General features: G+C 53.6%; 1 protein-coding gene and 1 non-coding gene across 5 annotated transcripts in view; both read left to right on the top strand.

The window, feature by feature from the left end:
* Positions 1 to 21,538, top strand: part of CAMKK2 (calcium/calmodulin dependent protein kinase kinase 2) — a 30,493-nt gene that overhangs the window by 6,317 nt on the left and 2,638 nt on the right. Inside the window, exons 5-15 of one of the 4 annotated variants that reach the window (XM_036276770.1) lie at positions 2,405 to 2,538; positions 4,307 to 4,343; positions 9,277 to 9,298; positions 9,444 to 9,532; positions 10,510 to 10,709; positions 11,364 to 11,417; positions 13,713 to 13,786; positions 13,886 to 13,973; positions 15,067 to 15,195; positions 19,351 to 19,448; positions 19,898 to 19,940. In XM_036276770.1, coding sequence (XP_036132663.1) covers positions 2,405 to 2,538; positions 4,307 to 4,343; positions 9,277 to 9,298; positions 9,444 to 9,532; positions 10,510 to 10,709; positions 11,364 to 11,417; positions 13,713 to 13,786; positions 13,886 to 13,973; positions 15,067 to 15,195; positions 19,351 to 19,448; positions 19,898 to 19,940 — 968 coding nt within the window. The remainder of the gene's footprint in view (positions 1 to 2,404; positions 2,539 to 4,306; positions 4,344 to 9,276; positions 9,299 to 9,443; positions 9,533 to 10,509; positions 10,710 to 11,363; positions 11,418 to 13,712; positions 13,787 to 13,885; positions 13,974 to 15,066; positions 15,196 to 19,350; positions 19,449 to 19,897; positions 19,941 to 21,538) is intronic. The other 3 variants (XM_036276772.1, XM_036276771.1, XM_036276773.1) reach the window with 3 other exon arrangements.
* LOC118640462 lies at positions 6,306 to 6,495 on the top strand. Its single transcript, XR_004961381.1, has one exon. It is a non-coding gene; the product is annotated as a U2 spliceosomal RNA (small nuclear RNA).

Raw genomic sequence — 21,538 nt, 5'->3', positions numbered from 1 at the left:
TGGTTGGAGTGTCGGCCTGTGGACTAGAGAGTCCCGGGTTTGGTTCCACTAGGGGCACGTACCACAAGAAAAAAAGGGATTAAGTGCAGCCCTGGCCGGTTTGGCTCAGTTAGAGTGTCCACCTGCCGACCGAAGGATTGCGGGTTCGATTCCCATGTACCTGGGTTGCAGGTTTGATCCCTAGCCCTCATCAGGGTTGTGCAGGGGGCAGCCAGTCGATGTGTCTCTCCCACATTGATGTTTCTTTCTCGTTCTCTCTCTCTCTCCCCCCTTTTCTCCCCCCCCTTTCCCTTCCATTCTATCTAAAAATCAATGGAAAAAATATCCTCAGGTGAGGATTAACAACAACAAAAAAGGGAATGATTCATGCTGTAACACAGATGGCCTTGAAAACATGATGCTAAGTGAAAGAGGCCAGACACAAAAAGGCCTCATATTACATGATTCTACTTATATGAAATGCCCAGAATAGGCAAATCCGTAGAGAAAGTGAATTGGTGAGTTCCAGGGTTCCAGGGGTTGGGTGTCAGGAGAGTGGGGAAGACTGCTAATAGGTATGAGGTTTTTTTTGGGGGGGGGGGCTGAAAATGTTCTAGATTAGAAGGTGGTGATGGTGGCACAACCTCATGAATGTACTAAAAACCATTGAATTATAGATTTTGAAATGGTGAATTAAAAACATTTAAATTCCATGAGGTATTTGAACTAGATCTCCAAAAACGACGACAGGAGGGTGTATAATGGAGAACAGGTTCTTGCTCTGCTCCCCTCCTCCCTCCAGGCAGCCCCCCCTTTCCCCCTTTTAGGAGCTGGTAATTGCGGCCTTGGTCACATGATCCAGCTGCAGGTGAGCTCAGTGGCTGCTCCAACCTAAGCTCCCGGCCAGCATTGCTGGGCAAAATGTCATCTGGGCCAAAAAGAGCAAGTAGATAAGAGAACACATAAACCCTCTCCTGTCACCAGGACCCTGGTCTGTTCGGCTTATCTGAACCGTGAGCCAGATAATAGCTTGTACCGTTATTTCTTGATTTATCCATTTTCGGCCTCCCCGCCTGGCTTGCCGTGAAGGCCGGTGAGGATTTCTCGTGCTTAACCCGCTCGTCACTCCCTCTGCCAAGCAGGCGGTGAAGTGGTGCCGTGCTGCTTCGCCCCCCCGCGGTCACTGCACTTGTCGCTTCCCTCCCTGTGCCAGTAGGTGCGGCGAGTGCCTTTCGACGCCTCACTTTGTAAGGCGAGGCTGGTTCTACCCTCCCGGCCTTTCCCTTCGAACTCCTTTTCACATCCCACCTCTGACACCTGCCCCTTGCTTTTACGTTTCCAAACACAGAACATACAGTTCTGTGAGCCACACTTCAATCTTGCTTACGTAGCGTGTACGGCATAATGAGTTTTAACCATGGGTCTTTCCGTCATTGTGACCGTTGTTTTCTTTTAATTTTTTTTTCTTTATTGATTTTAGAGAGAGAGGAAGGGAGAGGGGGAGAGAGATACATCGACAAGATAGAACATCGATTGGCCGCCTCCTGCATGCCCCCCACTGGGGATCAGGCCCACAACCTGGGCATGTGCCCTGACCGGGAATCGAACCGGCGACCTCTTGGTGCAGGGTCGATGCTCAACCACTGAGCCGCACCAGCCAGACCTTTTGACTGTTAGTCCTTGCAGGGCCAAGCAGTAGACTGATTGCCTTTCTTTTTGCATAGTCTTTTGTGTTGTTGTTGGTTTTTTTTGGTCTTATTTTGGCTTTAACTTCTTTTTCCAATTCTTACTTTTGTTTGTTTGTTTGTTTTTGGTTCATCCTCACCTAAGGATATTTTTTTCTGTTGATTTTTTAGAGAGAGTGGAAGGGAGGGAGTGAAGGAGAGAGAGAATCATCGATGTGAGAAAGAGAGAGACACATCGGTTGGTTGCCTCCCACATGCACCCTGACCGGGGACGGGCATTGAACCTGCAATCCAGGTACGTGACCTTGACTGGGAATCAAACCCGAGATCCTTCAGTGTGTGGGCTGACGCTCCACCACCGAGCCACACTGGTCGGCACCTGACTTCATTTCGTATCTCTGCTGTCTCAGGAGTTAAGGAGACGAGGGGTCATGGTTCTGAGCCCCGGAGAGGAGAAGTGACTGCCTCACCCTGATACATCCAGTTTACCAAGCCAGACCCCACACCTCTTTTCTCAGTACCTCCGTGAACTCCTGACCCTCACTGGGCCGGGGCCTGGGATGGGAAGGAGGGGATTAATAGGAGGCTAGCGAGGGGAGTGAGGTTCCGGCCTCACTGATTAGCAGCAGCAGCAGAGACACATGAGGAGGCGGCCGTGTGAAGGCCCTGGTGGCATCGTCTCTCCAGCCCTCTATGAGAAATCTCTGCCCTGAGACTGAGACGGTCTGTGTCTTCCTCAGGTCGCCCCCCGCCGCGAGGCACCCGGCCGGCCCTGGGGGGCTGCATCCCGCCCAGGGGCCCCATCGAGCAGGTGTACCAGGAAATTGCCATCCTCAAGAAGCTGGACCACCCCAACGTGGTGAAGCTGGTGGAGGTGAGCTGCAGGGGCGCAGAGGGGCGGCTGGCCTCTCCCAGGGAGAGCCAGGTCACATTGACAGCTTACTCCAGGGCTGAGTCGTAGCTGCTGACCGAGGCTCCTTCCCGCTAAATCTCATGTAGTCCGTACCCCTCCCTGAGACTGCCACTCCCATCGTACAGATGAAGAAATGGAGGCTCAGGGGGACACTGAGGCTGGCCCTTCACTCATTTCTGTCACTCGGAGCCGGTTCTCCTTGTACTGCATGGATGTAGTCGCACAGAAGCGGCCACACACGTGTAAACAATGGGCGTGGCTGTGTTCCGACGTGACTTCATCTACAAAAGCAGCCGGCGGATCCGGTCCGCACGCCGCAGCGAGCCGGCTCTGACCAGCGGTCTCACCTTTGCTTTCAGGGCTCCTAGAGGCTCTAGAAAATCACCGAGGACCCCACGAGGCTTTTGCTTATGTGGGTAACGTTTACTAACATCCACCACGTTGGAAGTGTAAAACTGAGAAATCCAAACATTGCTTATTAATTCATTTAAAACAGTAACCCTGCTTCATATTAATATAAGTGACATCGTTTTATGAAAAATCACTATTTTCTGAACAAAAAAAAATGCAGTGAGAAGAGAGGCGTAGTGTTCCATTTTTGCAAACTCTTGCTGTTCTGTCTGGCTGAGGAGAAGGGGCTGGGTTCTCGTGTCCGCGCCTACATCCAGCCTGCTGTCACGTCACGTGTCGCGAGGTTTTCGGAAAGCCCCCCTCGCTAGTAGAGGATGAGGGTGGGAGAGGCAAATACTGTCTTCGTTTTAGAAGGAAAATAGTTTTGACCTTGTGGACTCACCGAAAGCACCTTGGGGACTTCCAGAAGTCCCATGACCACAGTCAGAGTACCTCCGGTCTAGGTGACAAGGACTTGTAAACAGTGTGTGACAAGTACTTTACCGGACGTGTGCCTGTAGTCCTGCGGAAGTACGGAGTAGGAGCAGCCAGCTCAGCCCGAAGGGCCTGGGGAGGCTTCTCGGGGGAAGTGGTATTTGAGGTTGCCTGGTTGTTCCCGGACGGAGAAGGGCGTCCCAGGGAAAGGAACAGAATGTGCAAAGGGCCCGAGGCCTCTTTCTGGAGGGGCGCGTCTCGACCTTCGGTAGGTGTGAGGGTCAGCAGACACACTGCTCGGGAAACATTGTGTACAGTTGTCTCCTAGGAGACAGGTGAGCTTTTTTTTTTTAATCTTCACCCAAAGACACTTTTCTGTTTATCTTCAGATAGAGTGGGAGGGAGGGAAGGAGGGGGAGAGAGAGAGAGAGACATCGATGTGAGAGAGACACACCGCCTGGTCGCCTCCTGCATGACCCCGACCAGGGCCAGGGACTAACCACAACTGAGGTACGTGCCCTTGACCAGAATCAAACCCGTGACTCTGGTCCGCAGGCCGACGCTCTCACCATTGAGCCAAACCAGCCAGGGCAACAGGTGAGCTTCTTCTTCAAGCTAAGGCATTTCCCAGGGAGGAATTTGCCCCATCCCCTTAGTGGCCTCCTGTCTGGGTGTTTCAGACCCTTGAGGATCAGGCTAGATGGTGCTCATTTTCCAGATGGCTGCTTGGATCGCACACTCGGGGCTTTTTCCTGCGCCCTCAGCTTAACGAGGAGGAACAGTGGACACACAGCTCTCCTGTTGGCAACTGTGGCACGTGGATGCTACTTCCTCTCCGCTGATATCTTTTCTCTCTCTTCCTCTCCTTGCTCCTGTCTCCGGCCTGTTCCATGTGGCTGTGCAGGTCCTGGATGACCCCAATGAGGACCATCTGTACATGGGTAAGTCTTGAGCCCTTGCCGTCTGCCACCCTTGCTCAGGCCACTGTGCAGCCCTGCCGCTGCCATCTCCCGCCAAGGACAGCTGCTCCTTCCCCGTCTCAGCGGGGCCCACGTGGAGTCCCACGGAACCCTGCACCTGATTTGAAGCAGGAGATGGAAGGCAGCTCTTGCTGGAACTTTGTCTGTCTGGATGTCCTATTCATTCATTTGCAGATGTTTGTTGAGCACCTGCTATATGCTGGGCACTGTTCTAGGCACTGAGAATGCTGTGATGAGTTAGAAAGATGAGGTCCTGCTCTTATGATGCTGACGTTGTAGTTGGGGAAGACGGTCCACACCTAAATAAGCCAGATAATCAACTTCAGATAGATGCTCTGAAGAAGGTCAAACAGTGTGATAGATGGAGGGGCCACTGCAGACACGAGGTGACCATTAAGCACCTACGTGTCAAGGACATCTAGGGAAGAACATTCTAGGAAGAGGGAACAGCAGGTACAAAGGCCCTGAGGCTGGCGGGACCTTAGTGTGTTTGAAAAAAATGTGGCTGGGGCAGAGTAAACCAGGGAGAAAGGGTGGGGTTGAGGGTGGAGGGTCTGGGAGGCCGTGGTAGGGTATTTGGAACCTTGTGGGGTAGCACAGAGCGTCTGGGCACTGCACACACCAACGGAAGGACTCAGGCGTGTCTTCAGAAACCTCATTTCAGAAAAGTGGTGAGATGCTCGGCCAGTGTGGCTCAGTGGTTGAGCGTCTACCATGTACCAAGAGGTCGCCGGTTTGATTCCCGGTCAGGGCACATGCCCAGGTTGTGGGCCTGATCCCCAGTGAGGGGCGTGCAGAGGCGGCCAATCGATGTTCTCTCTCATCGATGTTTCTGTCTCTGTCTCCTCCCTTCCTCTCTCTGTAAAATCAATAAAGAAAAATAGATAAAATAAAAAAGTGGTGAGAGCATGGGGCAGCCTCCAGGGTGAGGCTGATAAGGGAAAGAAGGTCAGGACGAGTTCAAACTGGACAGCAGACTGTTGGGCCCAGGAATGAATGATCGACAGGTCACGTCTTGGTGCTGCTTGGCTTGGGTGGGCATTCATGAGAGTGGGTACACACGACAGCTGAGAGGGTATCAGATGTGAGGAGTGGGCACGGATGAGCCCAGCCTGGAGCCTGAATCTCCTGGGTGGTCCTTTGCTGCACAAGGAGTGGTTGATCATAATGTCACGAATCTAGTTTGAAAATAGAGCTCAGAGCCCTGCTGGTGTGGCTCAGCGGACTGAGTGTCGCCCCTTGGACTGAGAGGTCCGGGTTCGATTCCAGTCAGGGCACATGCCCAGGTTGCAGGCTTGATCCCCAGTGGTGGGCGTGCAGGAGGCAGCTGATTGATGTTTCTCTCTCACATCGATGTTTCCATCTCTCAAAAAATCAAAAACATATTAAAAACAAAAGAAATAAAATAGAGCTCAGAGCTCAACTTCCTCTAAAATAGTCACTATGGTTCAGTTGCAAAGATGGTGTTGTTGATTAGGACAGTTTATTTTTTTATGCCCCTCCCCCAGGCTTTTACTATGAAAAGTTGAAAGAATAGTATAATGAACACCTGTGTACCTGTCCCCTCAATTCAGCAGTTAGTTAACTTTTTGTCACATTTGCTTGATCAGTCTAACCACCTTCCCGTACATTTTTCTGGTTGTTGTTGTTGTTTTTGCTGAACCATCCAAAAGTAAAATACCAGACATCTGGACACGTCAGCCCCTAAATACTTCAGTGTGACTCTCGTGACAAGGATACTCTCTCCTACCTGGTCACAAGAGTGTTGTCACATCTGAAAAAGTTAACGCCAGTTCCTTAGGAGCATCTAGTGTGCAGTCCATGTTTGAGTTTTAGAACTTTTCAAACAGTTTGGGGGCTACATAGTACATCACATCAGATCCGTTAACTTTAAAGAACTGAAAGATGATGAAGATGTGAACGGTCGCTTCTCAGCCTTTTGGCCAAGGTCAAGGTAGCATCTGTTCTTATCAGTGTAACATCTGATACGTCCTCTGTCCGAGGGCAGTATGTGAGATGGATTTTTGGAGCCGGGAGAGGGAATAGGAGCTTGCTTGGTCCCCTCCACGCGTCGACCCGGTATTGCAGTGCCTTTGGGAACAGTGCCCCAAAATAAAGAAAAATAAAAACGTGAACGTTACAGGATTGCAGCATTTTTCCACATGGGGCACCGTCGCCACTTTAAATATGTGAGGCGATTTTGGGTGGCACGTGGACTGACATTTTTTAAGTTTTTGTTTGGCTTCAGTTTATCGTTGTCTAGGAAGGGCTGTGAGCAGCACAGTAACTCATGATTTCATGGGTTCGTTACCTAGGACAAGGCTAAAAATGTTCAAGCCGAGTCGATTTAAAGGAAGAAAAATGAAACAAGTAATAGTTTACGTGATACACGGATATGGCTGGATTATAAACATGATAGGCGTGTGAGTGAAATTCGAGGACATTCAGCGCTGATTATAAAATGTGAAAGATACTTCTGGCCCAGAATGGCATCCCCACCTCATTCCGCTCACCTGGGGCCCCAGACCTGACAACGCGTGGCTTTGGGCTGTGCCTGAGGAGGCGGTTCATTCTACAGACATTACAGCTTGTTGGGCCCTGTTCCAGGTTCTTCCAGGAGCCGACTCAGAACTCCCTGCCTGCCCTCGGGATATTGATTGCTCTAGTGAGGACAGACAGACACACTCAGTACCTAAGCATTGTTCGTAGGCTCCGGAGGTGAGCACACTGGAGAACAGCAAACCTGAGCAGGGTCCGGGGAGCCAGGAGTCCAGGTTGGGGGGTTGGGAAGCAAGTGGCTCCCGAGATCCCTCACGGAGTGGCCTTTGCGCAGGACAGTGGGGACCAGATGGCAGAGGACATGTTTCACCCTGTAAAACCTTGCCTTTTATCCTGAGCTAGAAGGGTGCCGTTGGAGGGTGAGCAGAGGCCAATGAAGATAAAAGGAACATGACCAGGCTCCCAGGGGGGGTTGTAAGTGTGAATCAGGCAGCTTCACGGACAGAGTTTTTTGCTTCTTAAGGAGCCAGTGTGACACGGAGCCATGCTGACCTTTGGCATTTGGTCCCGGTGTTTGGGAAATCTTTCCAGGGTAGCATGCGAGGCTGTAGCAGCTATCAGCAAGGGTCCCGCGGCTGCAGGCCTGACTCTCAGAGGTTGGAGAACACGACCAGTATTTCTAGAGGTTAAACACTTCCACCCGCCACTCAGCTGCAAGTGGGGCTCAGCTGTGAGTGACTGAAGGTAGACCCGCCTCGGCAGGCCAGCTTCCCCCAGGCCAGCTTCCCCCATGACTGGTTTACGGTGCTTGGGTGGGTGGGAGGAAGGCGCAGAAACTCACGAAGCAGCTCTTGCAAGTTGCAACTGCGATGACCAAGGGGGGAAAGGCCAGCGCTGAGGCCCAGGGCTGCTGACTGTGGCCCTTTCGTCAGTGCTGTTGCCTTTGCCCTTGGCCATAGCCTGAAGCCACTTGGATCTGCCTTACCTCTGCTTTGCTGGTTAATGAACCTGACGACAGAAAGGGGCCCCCAGGGAGTCAAGTTCCTTTCATGGTTAGAACCTTTAAGACTTCCTTTTGCTGGAGGAGTTGGCTCTTTCTCCTTGGCCACATCAGCCCTTGGAGAGCTTTGAAAAACCTTCTGGTTTCTTCCATACACTCACTCCCATGTGGGTAGATGAGTCTAGAACAGCAGGCAACCCCAAAGTCATCTCTACCTGATTTTGAATCTCACTGTGTTGTTTTTCACTTCTTAAAGTACAGCTTCATAGTCACAGTTCTGTTTGTCCAAGCAGAACAAAATTATAGTAATTATGCCACGTGACTCAGCAATTCCACTCCTGGGTTTATACTCAAAAGCATCGGAAATAGCTATCCAGACAGCTACTTGTACATGAATGTTCGCGGCAGCACTACTCACAATAGCCCGTGGGTAAAGCAACCCAGAGGTCCATCAACTGATGAATGGATAAGCAAAATGTCGTCTGTCTATACAGTGGAATATTACGCAACCATAAACAGGAATGAAGCACTAAATGCTACAACATGGATGAGAGCAATGTGCTGAGTAAAAAAGCCGGTCACAAAACGTCAGTTTTGTCTGATTCCAAATATAGAAATGTCCAGAATAGGCAAATCCATAGAGACAGGAAGCAGATTAGTAGTCGCTGGGGGCTGGATTATGTGTTCCCTGAACACAGTTTTTCTGATACTTTATGGTGGGCGGGGGAGGGGGCAGTTCCTACATACACAGGGCTGGGAAGAAGCTGGCATGGTGTGACGCCTGGGCATGTTGTTTGTGGATGTGAGTTCAGACAGGCTCTGCTGGGCAGCCAGAAGTCTTGGTTTGGATTGAGAGGCAGGAGGAGGGTCGAGGGCCAGCGGACCAGGGTGTTGAGGACTTGGAGCAATATCATCCAAACATTCCTGGTCTGGAGCCTGACCGGGCCCAGCAGCTTGGAGACCTGGGCGGGGCTGTTGGAACCTGTCCATGCTGTTTCTTGAATCGAAACTTTCCTAGGGTTTTGAAGACCCCTATGGCTACTTCTCTGGGCTTAAGGAAATCGACATTTGGGTGGTGTCCCTTAGACCTGACCGTCCAGCATCGGTCATACATGTCCCTGGGACCCCTGAGGTGTGAGTGAAGCCGTCCCCGCCCGCCTCTTCCTCCGGGTATTTTGAGGAGTGAAGTATATATAGCCAGGCTCTCTGACCCTGGCCTCCTGATGGGAACTACGGAAAGGAGGACTCTGGCGGCGTGGTGGGTGGACTGTGCCCTCTCTCCAGTCCCAGGACGTTTCTGTGCTTCTCGGTGTTTCAGAGGTGGTCGGGATGATGGGGCGAAAGATGGCTTTCCACTTTCCCAGTGTAACCACGTCCCCCTTCTCTTCCCTGCAGTGTTCGAACTGGTCAAACAAGGGTGAGTGTCCCCCCCCCCCGCCCGGCGGGTGTGCTGCCCGGAGCTCCCGCGGCTGCGAAGCGGAGTGAGGCAGCGCTGGGCTGGGCGTGCGGGAAGCCGGGGGCCGGCCGGGGGGTGTGCTTCTCATGCCCGGTCGGCCTTCCAGGCCTGTGATGGAAGTGCCCACCCTCAAACCGCTGTCCGAAGACCAGGCCCGCTTCTACTTCCAGGATCTGATCAAAGGCATCGAGTACCGTGAGTGAGGCCTGGGGGCAGTCTGTCCCGGGCTGGCCGGCATTGGGGGGGTGGGGTGGAGAGTGGGGAGTTGCTTATTTTCCTCCTAGACAGCGGTTCTCAACCTGTGGGGTCGAACGGCCCTTTCACAGGAGTCGCCTAAGACATAAATAACAGTAGCAAAATTACAGTTATGAAGTAGCAACGAAAATAATTTTATGGTTGGGGATCACCACGACACGAGGACCTGTGTTAAAGGGTCGGGGCATCAGGAAGGTTGAGAACCACCGCTCGTAGATCTCAAGGAGGTGGGCGGGGAACAGAATCGTCTGAGCTGCAGGGTCACAGGAAGCTGCCGAGAACCGCCTGTGGCCATGGCCTGGGCAGCGTATTCCTGACACACAGGAAAATTATGAGCAGTGACAAGAGTGACCGTTATTCATCACTTTCTGTGTGTACCAGGCACCATTAGGGGTTCTACTTCCATTGTCCCTTATGCCCAACAGCCCTGGATCCAGGGATCCTGTTTATCTCCTGGAAACTTAGTTTCCTCATCTGTAAAATGGGCACAAAGTGTCTCTCACCAGGGCTGAAATCATCCAGTGCAACAGCACATCGACCTGCTGGTCATTGTTGGTTTGGTGAGCAGGTTGAGTGCTGGCATTAGTAAATGAAAAAATGTTTGGCTGTCGCAGATCTTGAGGCTTAAAGCTGGGAGCCATGCTCTGTCCCTGGGTGACCGAGCAGTTCCTAATTGCTCTGGGCAGTTGGTGTTTCACTCCTCCTTTGCGAGGACGGGGGAACATCCTTAAAGACTCTTCCCCTTGTCTTTCAGAGCTGTCGGTGTCAGCAGGTCTTAGAGGGCGAGGACAGGCAGGGTATGGGACTGGGAGAACAGAGGGGTCCAGCCTGTGTCTCTGGTCTGTGCGGGGCACGTGGAACTCCTCACGTGGTTTTCCTGTCCCCTCTCTCCCCTCTGGTGTCTACCTCGCCCCCAGTACACTACCAGAAGATCATCCACCGGGACATCAAACCTTCCAACCTCTTGGTCGGAGAAGATGGGCACATCAAGATTGCGGACTTCGGCGTGAGCAACGAGTTCAAGGGCAGCGACGCGCTCCTCTCTAACACCGTGGGCACGCCTGCCTTCATGGCGCCCGAGTCACTCTCTGAGACCCGGAAAATCTTCTCTGGGAAGGTAGGCTTGGACCCGTTGGAGACGCTGAGTTCTGCCTGCGTTCGGGTCCTCTCCGTCGTGAGTGGCGAAAATCCATCTCAAAGTGGCTGAAACACTGAAGCTGTTAAACCCTGTCGATGAGCAGGATACATTGGGCTTTGGGTTTGGTTAGATACAGATATGCAAATGGGAATCAGTCTCTCCGTCTCTTAGGTCTGTTTTCCTGAATTGGTTTCCTCTCCAGGTGGGTCAGTCACCAGCAGCCCAGGCTACTCTCTGTCAGTTTACCAACCTCAGTAGAAAGACCGTTAGTCTTCCCGAAGAGCTCCAGCAAAAATCCTGGGATTGGCTCTGGCCCAGCCTGGGTCACGTGCTTAACCTTGAGCCAATCGTTATGACTGGAGGGTTGGTGGTACTCATTGGTCATCCTGGGTCATGTGCCCATCTTTGAACCAATCACTGTGGCTGGGGGAAGTGGTACTCATTGATCAGGCCTGGGTCCTTTGCCCACCCAGAGGTCGAAGGTGGAATCAACCCCACCTCAGCTCTGTGGACTGAGAGTCAAGGAGAAGTGGTTCCCGAAGGAAAGCTGGAGGAGTTGGTGCTGGACAGGCAAAAGTGGTAGATGCCCCTTACCGTTGTCCCCTCATGTGAAGCTCCTTTTTTTTCTTGCAGGCCTTGGACGTTTGGGCCATGGGTGTGACACTGTACTGCTTTGTGTTTGGCCAGGTAATAGGCTGGGGTTGTCCTGCCTCCTAGGTATGGCTGGGTGGCCCCCTTGGGTTAATAGTTACCTTTGTGTCCGACCGATGTGGCTCAGTGGTTGAGCATCGACCCATGCACCAAGAGGTCACCGGTTCGATTCCTGGTCAGGGCACATGCCCAGGTTGTGGGCCCCCCCAATCCCCAGTCGGGGGCATGCAGGAGGCGGCCAGTTGTTCTCTTTTATTGATGTTTCTCTCTCTCTCCTTCTCCCTTCCTCTCTCTTTAAAGTCAATAAAGGAAAAAATAAAATAAAAAAAGAAATGTTTAAAAGAAAGAAATAATTACCTTTGCCAGGAGAAAGTACTTATTCATTTAAAAGTTATATAACTTTATTTCCACAGTTAGATCTGAATATGAAAAAGGATGCCTTCCAAATGTACATATCTGGATATGATCGTCACACCTTTTAAGAAATGATCTGTTAAAACAGAAGGATTGGCAGAGGTTCTTAGAGGTTGTCAATAATCAATCGATAGATTTAGGACGGGAGTAGCAACTGTGCCCCTCTCCCCACGCCGAAACCGAGACAGGCATCACTAATCAATGACTGCACTTCTCATGAGCCCCACTCCGAAACCGAGACAGGCATCACTAATCAATGACTGCGCTTCTCCTGAGCCCCATACTGCTTTGCTGTTCTTCTCAACAGAGTGTTCCTAGAAGCTGTTTGTTTGAGGGATAGAATTCGAATGGAAGTTAAAATCCATTTGGCATTTATAATTTAGGGAGTACTGTTTTGTCTTTTTTTTTTTTCATCCATTTTTAAAAGATATTATTGATATTTAGGGGCTTCTGTTTCTAACTCTGATGTTCAGATTGAGTACATATATGAGCAATAAAAGGATAGATTTTTCCCTTTTCGTGAGCTTGTGCTCCTGTTGAGGGAAACATAAGAAACTGGTGAGGACATAATGGAGTTGGCAGTTCCTCCCCTCAACATTTGATCAGAAAATTTTCAGTCACATAGCACAGCGGAAAGAATTGTACAGTAAACACTCACGCAGCCGCCACCTAGATTGTACTGTAAAGAATGTTGCTTTATCACATATCCATGCATCCTCAGTCTGTCTTAGTTTTTTACACATTTCAGACTAAGTTACCAACATCTCTGCACTTCCAGATGCTTCAGGGTGAATCATGAGATGGAGCTCACCATTTGTTCCTGGTTCTCTCTCTCTCTCTCTCTCTCTCTCTCTCTGAAATTGACGTAGAGTGAAATGTACAGATCTTAAGTGTACTCTTTAATGAGCTCTGTCCAATATGCACCTGTGTAACCTGAACTCCTATCTCAAATTGGTGCTCTTAATGAGCTCATTTTCCTTGGACAGGCGTGTGGACCAGGTCACTTTCTGAGACTTTTCCCAACCTTCTGAGCACTCACATAAAGGTTGCCCCCGCCGCCCCCCAGGCTCCTCTGGGTGAGAGCATTGGTTTGTCAAACTCGGGAGGTGGTACATGAATGGGCTGCAGAGTCAGCCCGGTCTAGGCTTAAATCTCAGCTCGGCGCTTCCCAGGACATGGCACCTCTGAGGTCCTGCTTTTCTCTCCTGTGAAATGAGAATAATGCTTAGTATTTCTTATGGCTACTGAGAGGATCGACAAAAACCATTGAGGTGCTCATTCCTTCAACAAGGAATTTTCGAGCCCCTACTCTGTGCCAGGGATGTTCCTGGCGGTGGGGAGTCAGCAATGGGCAAAACAGACAGAAGTGTCAGCCCCCTTGGAGGTGATGTTCCGGTGCAGGAGACAAACAGTAAACAAACACGAATGTAACGTGCTGTCAGAGAGAGGTGCCGTGGTGAGAAGACGTGGGGGGGGGGGGCGTGTCTGTTTCAGACAGGAGCTCAGGAAGGCCTTGCTGAGAAGGGGTGCTTTGATTAGACACCTGAATGAAAGAAGAAAACAAGCCAGGCGGGTGTTGGTGGGAAGAACATTCCAGGCAGAGGCAACAGCCAGTGAAATGTTAGTTCTGAGAAACTTCCAGGCCAAGCCCTTGCAAATCTCTGCTGTTGCTGTGACAGCTTTTGTATTGTTCTTGGAATTACTATTGTTCACCTAGTAGGTGGGTGAAGAAGAATGTTTGCTTTATTTCTGATCCTTCAAGAACTTGGGGGTGGGGGTGGGAATTCTTCCGCCCTAGATCAGGCTACGGGGCTGTTTTTTTCTTCTACTGTAACCCGTGTGGAGTGACACCAGTACAGGGCGGCCTTTACGGGACAGGTGTGCCAGCCACTGATGGCTGCTCTGACCTCTCCGCAGTGCCCGTTCATGGACGAACGGATCATGTGTTTACACAGTAAGATCAAGAGTCAGGCCCTGGAATTCCCAGACCAGTGAGTATCGCCCGGCTATCCTGAGTTGCTTCCTTCTCTGAGTCCTCCGTGGTCCTGCCTGTCTGTCTTTCAAACTTCTGACATATCTCTGACCCCCAGGCCCGACATAGCTGAGGACTTGAAGGACCTGATCACCCGCATGTTGGACAAGAACCCCGAGTCGAGGATCATGGTGCCAGAGATCAAGGTACCTGGGGGCCACTGCTGCCCCGTCGAGTGTGTGCCAGCGGCTTGGCCTGGGTCCTCTGCTTGGGATTGTTTGGCTCAACCCCGCCTTGGCCAGGCCCCTCGCCCACATCCACAGCGTCATGCCCTGGGGCCTCTGGGCTGCTGGGGGCTGCTGGCGGGGAGGAGGATTTGAGGCTTGTGTTGATGTGATCGTGTAGACGGGATCTGCTGCTAGCGGGGCAGCCAACACTCACTCCGCCTGGCCTGGGCTGATGGCATCCACCATCCCTGACCAGACCAGATGGGGCCTCCGGGTGTTCCGCACCCTGGCTGCCAAAGTCCTGGGCCCTCGCTCTGACCCTGCCCATCCCTTTGAGAAATTGCAGTGCAGGCGGGAGGAAGTTAGTGAGCATTTTGCCCCCACGCTCCGCCCCAGCCTGCTGAATCCCACCGTTTCAGAAAGCGCTGTTAGGAGAGACCCTCAGTTACCCCCACACCCTAACCAAGGCCAGATGCACACATCTGGCTCGTTAAGAAACCTAGAGATTTGCTTCGGGAACCCCCAGGCACCCAGCTAACTAGCATTTGAAGAAGGAGAAGCCCAAAAAGTTACAGATTAGGGCTTAGACCCAGGGGTGTGTGGTAGGGGACAGATCGCTGCCCAGGTCCTTTCCTTGTTGTGTCCTTCCAGCTGGTCTGTGGTCACTGTGCCTCCCCGAGCCTGTGTTTGCCCTTCTGTAAAGGGGGAGGATGCTGCCTGCTCTGAGCTGAGCTTCCAGGCACTGGGGAGAGTTGCTGGGGAGTGATGGGTTCTCTTCCGGCAACCGTGCACGGCAGATGCCAAATTCCAGCCACTGTGCCAGGGCCAGGGGCCGGATGGGCATCTGTTCCGTGCATGGCCCGGCCTCGTAGCTCCTCCCATTCTCTGTCTCGTCTCTTCCACATCTCCTCCCATCTTGCTCACCGGCGTCCTCTGCCTGGCTTCTCAGCTCTCTTGCATGTCTGACCTCCGGCCGCTGCCTCTCCCCTCCTGCATCCCTTCCCTGGCTCCGCTGCCCTGCCTCTGGGAGCCAGTTGCACCCACCCCTCACCCCTCCTGTCATTCGTTGAAGCTGCACCCCTGGGTCACGAGGCACGGGGCGGAGCCGTTGCCCTCCGAGGACGAGAACTGCACGCTGGTCGAGGTGACCGAAGAGGAGGTCGAGAATTCGGTCAAACACATTCCCAGCCTGGCGACCGTGGTAAGGCGGACGAACCACTGACCGAGAGCAGGGACAGAGAGAGTCGCCGGAGGCGGGCCCCCGGAGGACAGGCTGCGACACAGGCGGGCGTTGGCGAAGCAGACGTTGGGCCTGAAAGTCCGGGGATGGCCGGCTCTGCCCCAGAGCTGCAGCCACCAGCCTCCGGGCCTCGGGCACACGTTGGGCCAGCGCCCGTGTCTTCTAGCCTTAGTCTGTCTGTGGCCAGGTCCCGGGTTGTGGTAGAGGAGTAGCCCCTCTCCAAGGATCCTCCTGCCCCTTCCCGAGTTCCTGCTTTCAGAGCATGTCGGGAGCTGGAGAAGGACCAGGGCGGTGCCAGGTGGAGCTGGAGCCCAGGTCTCTGGGACAGGATTCCCACGGTGGGGATCCCCAGTCTCCAGAGCAGACGGCTTAGCCCATCTCATGTCTGCCGCGCGGGCAGTTCCAGGGCTAGGGGCAGGGGCTCCCCCTCCACGTGCCACCTCCGGGGGGCGGGGGGTTTGCTCACGAGTCACCAGGCCTCAGGGGCCAGAATGTGGAGTCCTCAGGCTTAACCTGGAGACTCTGGGAGTCACCCACTTGCCAAGCCCCTGCCCATCAGGCACCTGGCTCCAGGAGGGGGCCCAGGACCCTCAGGGGCCCGGATCCAGGCCGTAGTCCTGGGACAGCATCCAGCTGGCCACCCAGCATGGCCGGGACCACAGACGTGTCATAGCAGCAGCATTCACGACGGCCCGGCCGCCCTGGGCCTGCCGGCCTCCACTGGCTGCCCCCGTAGGAGCCCAAGTGCTGGCTCCCTCTCTCCCAGCTTTGCACCCCTCCGCCTGCTTCCTCACACACTTCCTTCCAAGCCTTGAGCTCTGGGCGGGGCATCATGTACATCTTCCTCCTCCTTCCCCACCTGGGGCCTCTGCATGACCTTCACTGTTAAAGACTCACCCGCACCCACTCACTCTTTCTCATCCACCCACTGCACCCATGTCCCTCGCCCGGAGGGGCAGGCGGCTGGCGTGGACCCCAGCGCCCACCGTGGGGTATCCTGTTCCAGGCTTGGGATGTTCTTGGGAGAAGGCGTCTGACCCTGGAGGTCTGAGCTAGTCGTCGATTATTCAGGGAGCCCTTGAACACTGACCGCTTTCTCAGGCCTGTGCTGGGAGCAGGGATACTGTGATGAGTAAAACCGACCAGGCACCTGGCATCCTGGAGAGGCAGACGCTGGGCAAACAACCAACAAATAAATGTGCAGTGTAATTGAGGGGCCATGAGATGTACCCCAAGGGGGGACATGTCCCAGGTGATGGGCTGGGGGAGGCCCCCTGGGAGAAGCGGCTGTGCACCCAGAGGTGTGGGAAGTGGTCAGGGGGGGCCTCGGAAAGGTCCCACGTGAGAATGGCCTACGGGGCCAGGGAGGAAGTGGGGGCTACTGCAGTCTTCTGAGGGGGGGTGGCTGGAGCAGGGAAGTCCAGCCCCCCCACCCCCCGGCACCCAGCGTATGGGCTGCAGAGATGAATGAGGCACAGCTCCTGCCCTCGGGGGACTCCTGGCCTCATGAAGAATCACCTTCCTGCGCCAACACGGGCCGGGCAGAGTGGAGGGTTCACGGGAGGAGCTCCTGCGGCTGGGTCCAGCACTGGGAGGGTTGGCCGGTTAGACAAGGCCCCCTGGGGGGGCAGGGCAGGGTGGCTTTGCCCGGGGGAGCGACCCCTGCAAAGGCCCGGAGGAAAGTGCCAGAGGCTGCCTCGCCAAGGGGCATGGCCTTCATTCTCTCAGGCTGTTTTTCTTTTTTATTGAGATAGAACCCATGTAACATAAAATGAACCACCTTTCCCTTTTTGTTAATTTATCTATATTGTTGAAAGTATTACAGACGTCTCCCTTCTTTCCCCATTGAAAGTGAATAATACAGTGTTGTTTGTTACACTTACAATATTGTGCAACTATCACCTTGGAAGTTCTGAAACATCGTCACCCTAGGGGAAACCCTGTCCCCATCAGCCCCTGGCAGCCACCTCTCTGTTTTCAGTCTCTACAGATTTGCTGCCTGTTCGGGACATTTCATATAAAGGGAGCCATACAATTGGTGGCCTTTTGTGTCTGGTCATTTTATTTGGTATAGTGTTTCTGAGATCATCCACATTGTAGCATGCCCTTCCTTTTTATGGCTGAGTAATATTCCACTATATGGATAGAGCACATTTGGTTTATCTGTTCTTCAGTTGGACATTTGAGTGTTTCCACCTTTTAGTAAATCCTTTTTTTTAAAACTTATTTATCTTAGCAACAAACCCTTAAAATATCAGTCTCAGTCCATGAAACTGCTGAAGTGGCCCCGTGCTTTGCCTGAAGGGCATGGGGGCCAGAGCCCTAGGTGGCGTGGAGGCCATTTCCTTGAAAAGTCCTTCATGGGATACATTAGCCAGAAGCATCACCAAAGGTAACTGGTTCACTCCCTTGCTCCAGAACCTTCCATGGCTCCCTGGCTGGCAACAGGATAAGATCCAAACTCCTATGGGCGAGAGATTCTAAGGGAGTGAAGGAATCAGATCTGAGTGTCAGAAGGGATGGGAGGCAGAGAAGGGGAGCCGAGCAGTGGCCAAGGGACGTGATGAGGGATGTTACCTGTTCCCAAAGGATCCATTCCTCAGACAGGCATTTCCCAACCCAGCTGGAGACCCAGTCTGGGTTAGGAGGGCACACCAAAGAGGACCCACACCTGGCAATGGACAAGCCAGCCCCCAGCACCTCTCAGACTGAGAAGGACCTTCAGGACCACTGAGCTCCTTTGCCCTCGCACCACACCAGCCTGGCCATCCTAGTGCCCTAGGATGTTTCCTTAGCTCCTCATACTTGGACAGGTGTGTCTCATTCCTGACTAAAATGCAGTCCCGAGAAAACAGCATCCTTGCATGCTGCTGGTGGGAATATAAAATGGTGCAGCCACTGTAGAAAACAGTCTGGCAGTTCCTCAGAATGTTAAACGTAGTTACCACGTGATCCAAGCATTTCACTCCTGGGTGTCCACACAAAAACTGGTCACAAATGGTCATAGCAACAGCATTTGCGATAGCCACAAAGTGGAAGCAACACAGATGCCCACCGGTAGAGGAATAGATAAAGAAAACGTATATCCATACAAAGGAATATTATTCAGCCATGAAAAGGAATGAAATACTGATACAACATAGCCGGCCCTTGGAAACATTGTGCTGAGTGAAAGAAGCCAGACCCAAAAGGTCACATCCTGTATTGTTGCACTTGCATGAAATGTCCGGAAGAGACGCGTTCAGAGACGGAAGCAGACTGGTGTACGCCAGGGGCCGGGAGACGGGGAACGGGGAGTGACTGCTAACTGGGGACAGGGGTTTCTTTTTGGAATGATGGAAATGTTCTGAAATTAGATAGTGGTGATGGGAATTGACTAAAAACCATGGAATTGTACGCTTTCAAATGGTGACTTTTATTCTGTGGGAGTTGTATTTCAATTTTTTTCACCCGAAGACATTTTTCCATTTTTTGTTCAGATAGAGTGGGGAGGGAGAGAAAGAGAAACATCGATGTGAAAGGGACACATCGAGTGGTTGCCACCCACACAACCAACCAGGGCCGGGGACAAACGGCAACCCAGGTACGCACCCTTAGCGGGAACCGAACCCGGGTCTCTCTGGACCGCAGGCCGACGCTCCAACCGCCGAGCCAAATCCACCAGGGCATATTTCAATTTTTTAGAAGTACAGTGCCCCTCCTTCCCCCATTACACCTGGGGAGCCGTAGTCGGGTTTTGGTGGTGTGGTCATCGAAGGCGGTCACCAAAGGCAGCGGCCTGGCCTTGAGCACGAGGCAGGTCGCTGAGCAGGAGGCAGAGGATGGCCGGGAGGAGGCGCGCAGGCCCGCTCTCCTGGACCTCGGGCCCGGGGGTCGGGTAGCCAAGACCAGACTTGGACGGGCCTTGAACGTCAGACCAAGGAGTTTGGACCTTGTTTGTTGGTGGCCAGGGAGCCACGGGGGGTGTGAGTGGAGCGATCACAGTTGGCGATGGCTTCGGCTGCTGTGTCCTGGACGCCGCCCTGGGAGCTGGCAAGGGGCTGGGGAGAAGGAACGAGGCAGGATGCTGCCTGGAATCCCCGTCCAGATGGCTGAGCCTCCCCTTCTCCCCTGCAGATCCTGGTGAAGACCATGATCCGAAAACGCTCCTTCGGGAACCCGTTCGAGGGCAGCCGGCGGGAGGAGCGCGCGCTGTCGGTGCCCGGAAACCTCACGTGAGTGCCCGCCTGCCCTCCGTGGACCGGGGAGCTGGGCAGCGCGCCCTGCTCAGCCGCTCTGCGGGCTGTCCCCGCGTGGCTCCTGCGGGGACTGCGGCCAGGGCACACCGCTGGCTGTGGTCTCCCCCCGGGCTCACCCACCCTGAAGTTTTACCTTCCTCAGGGAACTTGCACTTTAACCGGGGAACTCTTGACAATCAGAAAGCACTTTTGTAGCCCAGAAGCAGGGGTGCTTGATGGTGGGGTACTGGGCCCTGGGCTGGGTGACCCTATATGAAATGGGGGACCCTATATGAAATGGCAGAGTGGTGTCCTTATAGCCACCCGACAACTGCTCTGTCAAGCTGGTGTTTGGGGTCTGAGTGTTTCTGGGGTGGGGGATGGGCATCCCACGGGTCCCCACTGTCCCTTCTCACTTCCTTTTCCCTCCCCTCTGGCCATTCCAGCAAAAAACCAGCCAGGGAGTGGGAGGCCCTGTCTGAGCCCAAGGTAAAGCCTGCCTGCGCAGAAGCCCCTGCGGGTCCCGGGGGCGGGGGCAGCTGCAGAGCACGGCCATCCCCACGATGGCGGACGTCCCTTCCTGCTGTGCCCAGGCTCACTTTGGGCCTCTGGACCCAGGCTGAAAGGAGGGGCATCCAGGGGCTTGGACCCACAGTGGGTCGTGCATGGAGCTGGGCTGCGGTGCATGGCACTCCACCTGGAATGCCTGTGAATTCACCTGGGTCTCGGGGCCCCGCCGGGCGCCCACAGCACACGGCAGTGGGGCTGGAGCTCGGTCCCCGGGTCCCGTGGCTGTCCCTGCTCTGGGTCGGCATGGCAGCATAGGTCAGGCATGCTGCATTGGCTGTCCTGGCTGTCCTGCAGCCTCCGCCCTTTCTCTTCTGATGGGTTAAGACCGAAAAAATAAGTCCCCTTCCAGCCTGCTGCAAAGTAGTGTGAGGGTCCTGTGCCTCTGAGGAGGGTCTGGACCTTTGTCCCCCCGTTGAGCATCCCTCTTCCAACATAAACCCAGGTCCGTGTTACCAGCACTTCCCAGGACAGATGAGAATTTTTGTCCCTGCAAGACGGACATGACAAGTGGCATCCCTTCTGCCACTCACCTCCCGTGCCCGCGGCGGGACAGCAATCCCAGTGTTCTTCCCGCTGAGCCTGACTCAGCGCCTCAACCTCGGGGGGCGGGGGGGAGCCCCAGGCAGCCATTTCTGTGATTTAAATGCAGCTTTATTGACAGATAATTCACATACCGTACAGCTCACCCATTGGAGTGTATAATTCAGTGGTTTTATTTATTTTTTAGTGTTTTTGTTTATTGATTTGAGAGAGAGAGAGAGAGAGAGAAACATCCATTTGTTGTTTGGGCATCGAGTGACGGATCTCCCAGGAGACCTGATCCCTCCTCTTTGGCAGAAACAAAGCCGATGAGTGATTTTTTTTTTTTTTTTTTTTTTATCCTCACCCGAGGACATTTTTCGATATTTTGTTCAGATAGAGTGAGAGGGAGAGAGAGAGAGAGAAACATCGACGTGAAAGCGACACATCGAGTGGTTGCCACCCACACGACCCCACCAGGGCTGGGGACAAACTGCAACCAAGGTACGTGCCCTTAGCGGGAACCGAACCCGGGTCTCTCCAGACCGCAGGCCGACGCTCTAACCGCTGAGCCAAACCGGCCAGGGCCCGATGAGTGATTTTTAAACAGAAGGGTTTCTTCCTAGGAATGTGCAGACGTCACTCTGTCCCTTCCCTTGTGTGGGGCAGTTTCCCTTCTGGCCAGGGACACACAGTGGACACAAGTCCTGCGTGACAAGCTCAACGACTTCTCGTAGAAGGGGCAGCTCTGCCTGATAGTGGCAGAGGTTCAGGGCCTCTCAGGGATTTCCCTCGCATCTCCGTCACCCTCGTCTGTCACCCCAGGCGGCCCTGGCTGGGGTGCTTCGGGATATGGTCTCTCTGGACCCACCCACCAACTTGGTCTGTTCTAGTTCAATTGCATCGGCAGGAGGGGGCCCCTTCTCTGTGCCGTGGGTGTCCCTGAGGCCTGTGTGCTAGGGCAGCTCTGTTTTCTGTTGACAACTGTTTCCTGAAGG

The sequence above is a fragment of the Molossus molossus genome, unplaced genomic scaffold (genome assembly GCF_014108415.1).
Source record: "Molossus molossus isolate mMolMol1 unplaced genomic scaffold, mMolMol1.p scaffold_m16_p_22, whole genome shotgun sequence".
Lineage (NCBI taxonomy): Eukaryota > Metazoa > Chordata > Mammalia > Chiroptera > Molossidae > Molossus > Molossus molossus.
Note: the sequence above shows the minus strand (reverse complement) of the source record. Positions and strands in the feature narration are given on the sequence as shown.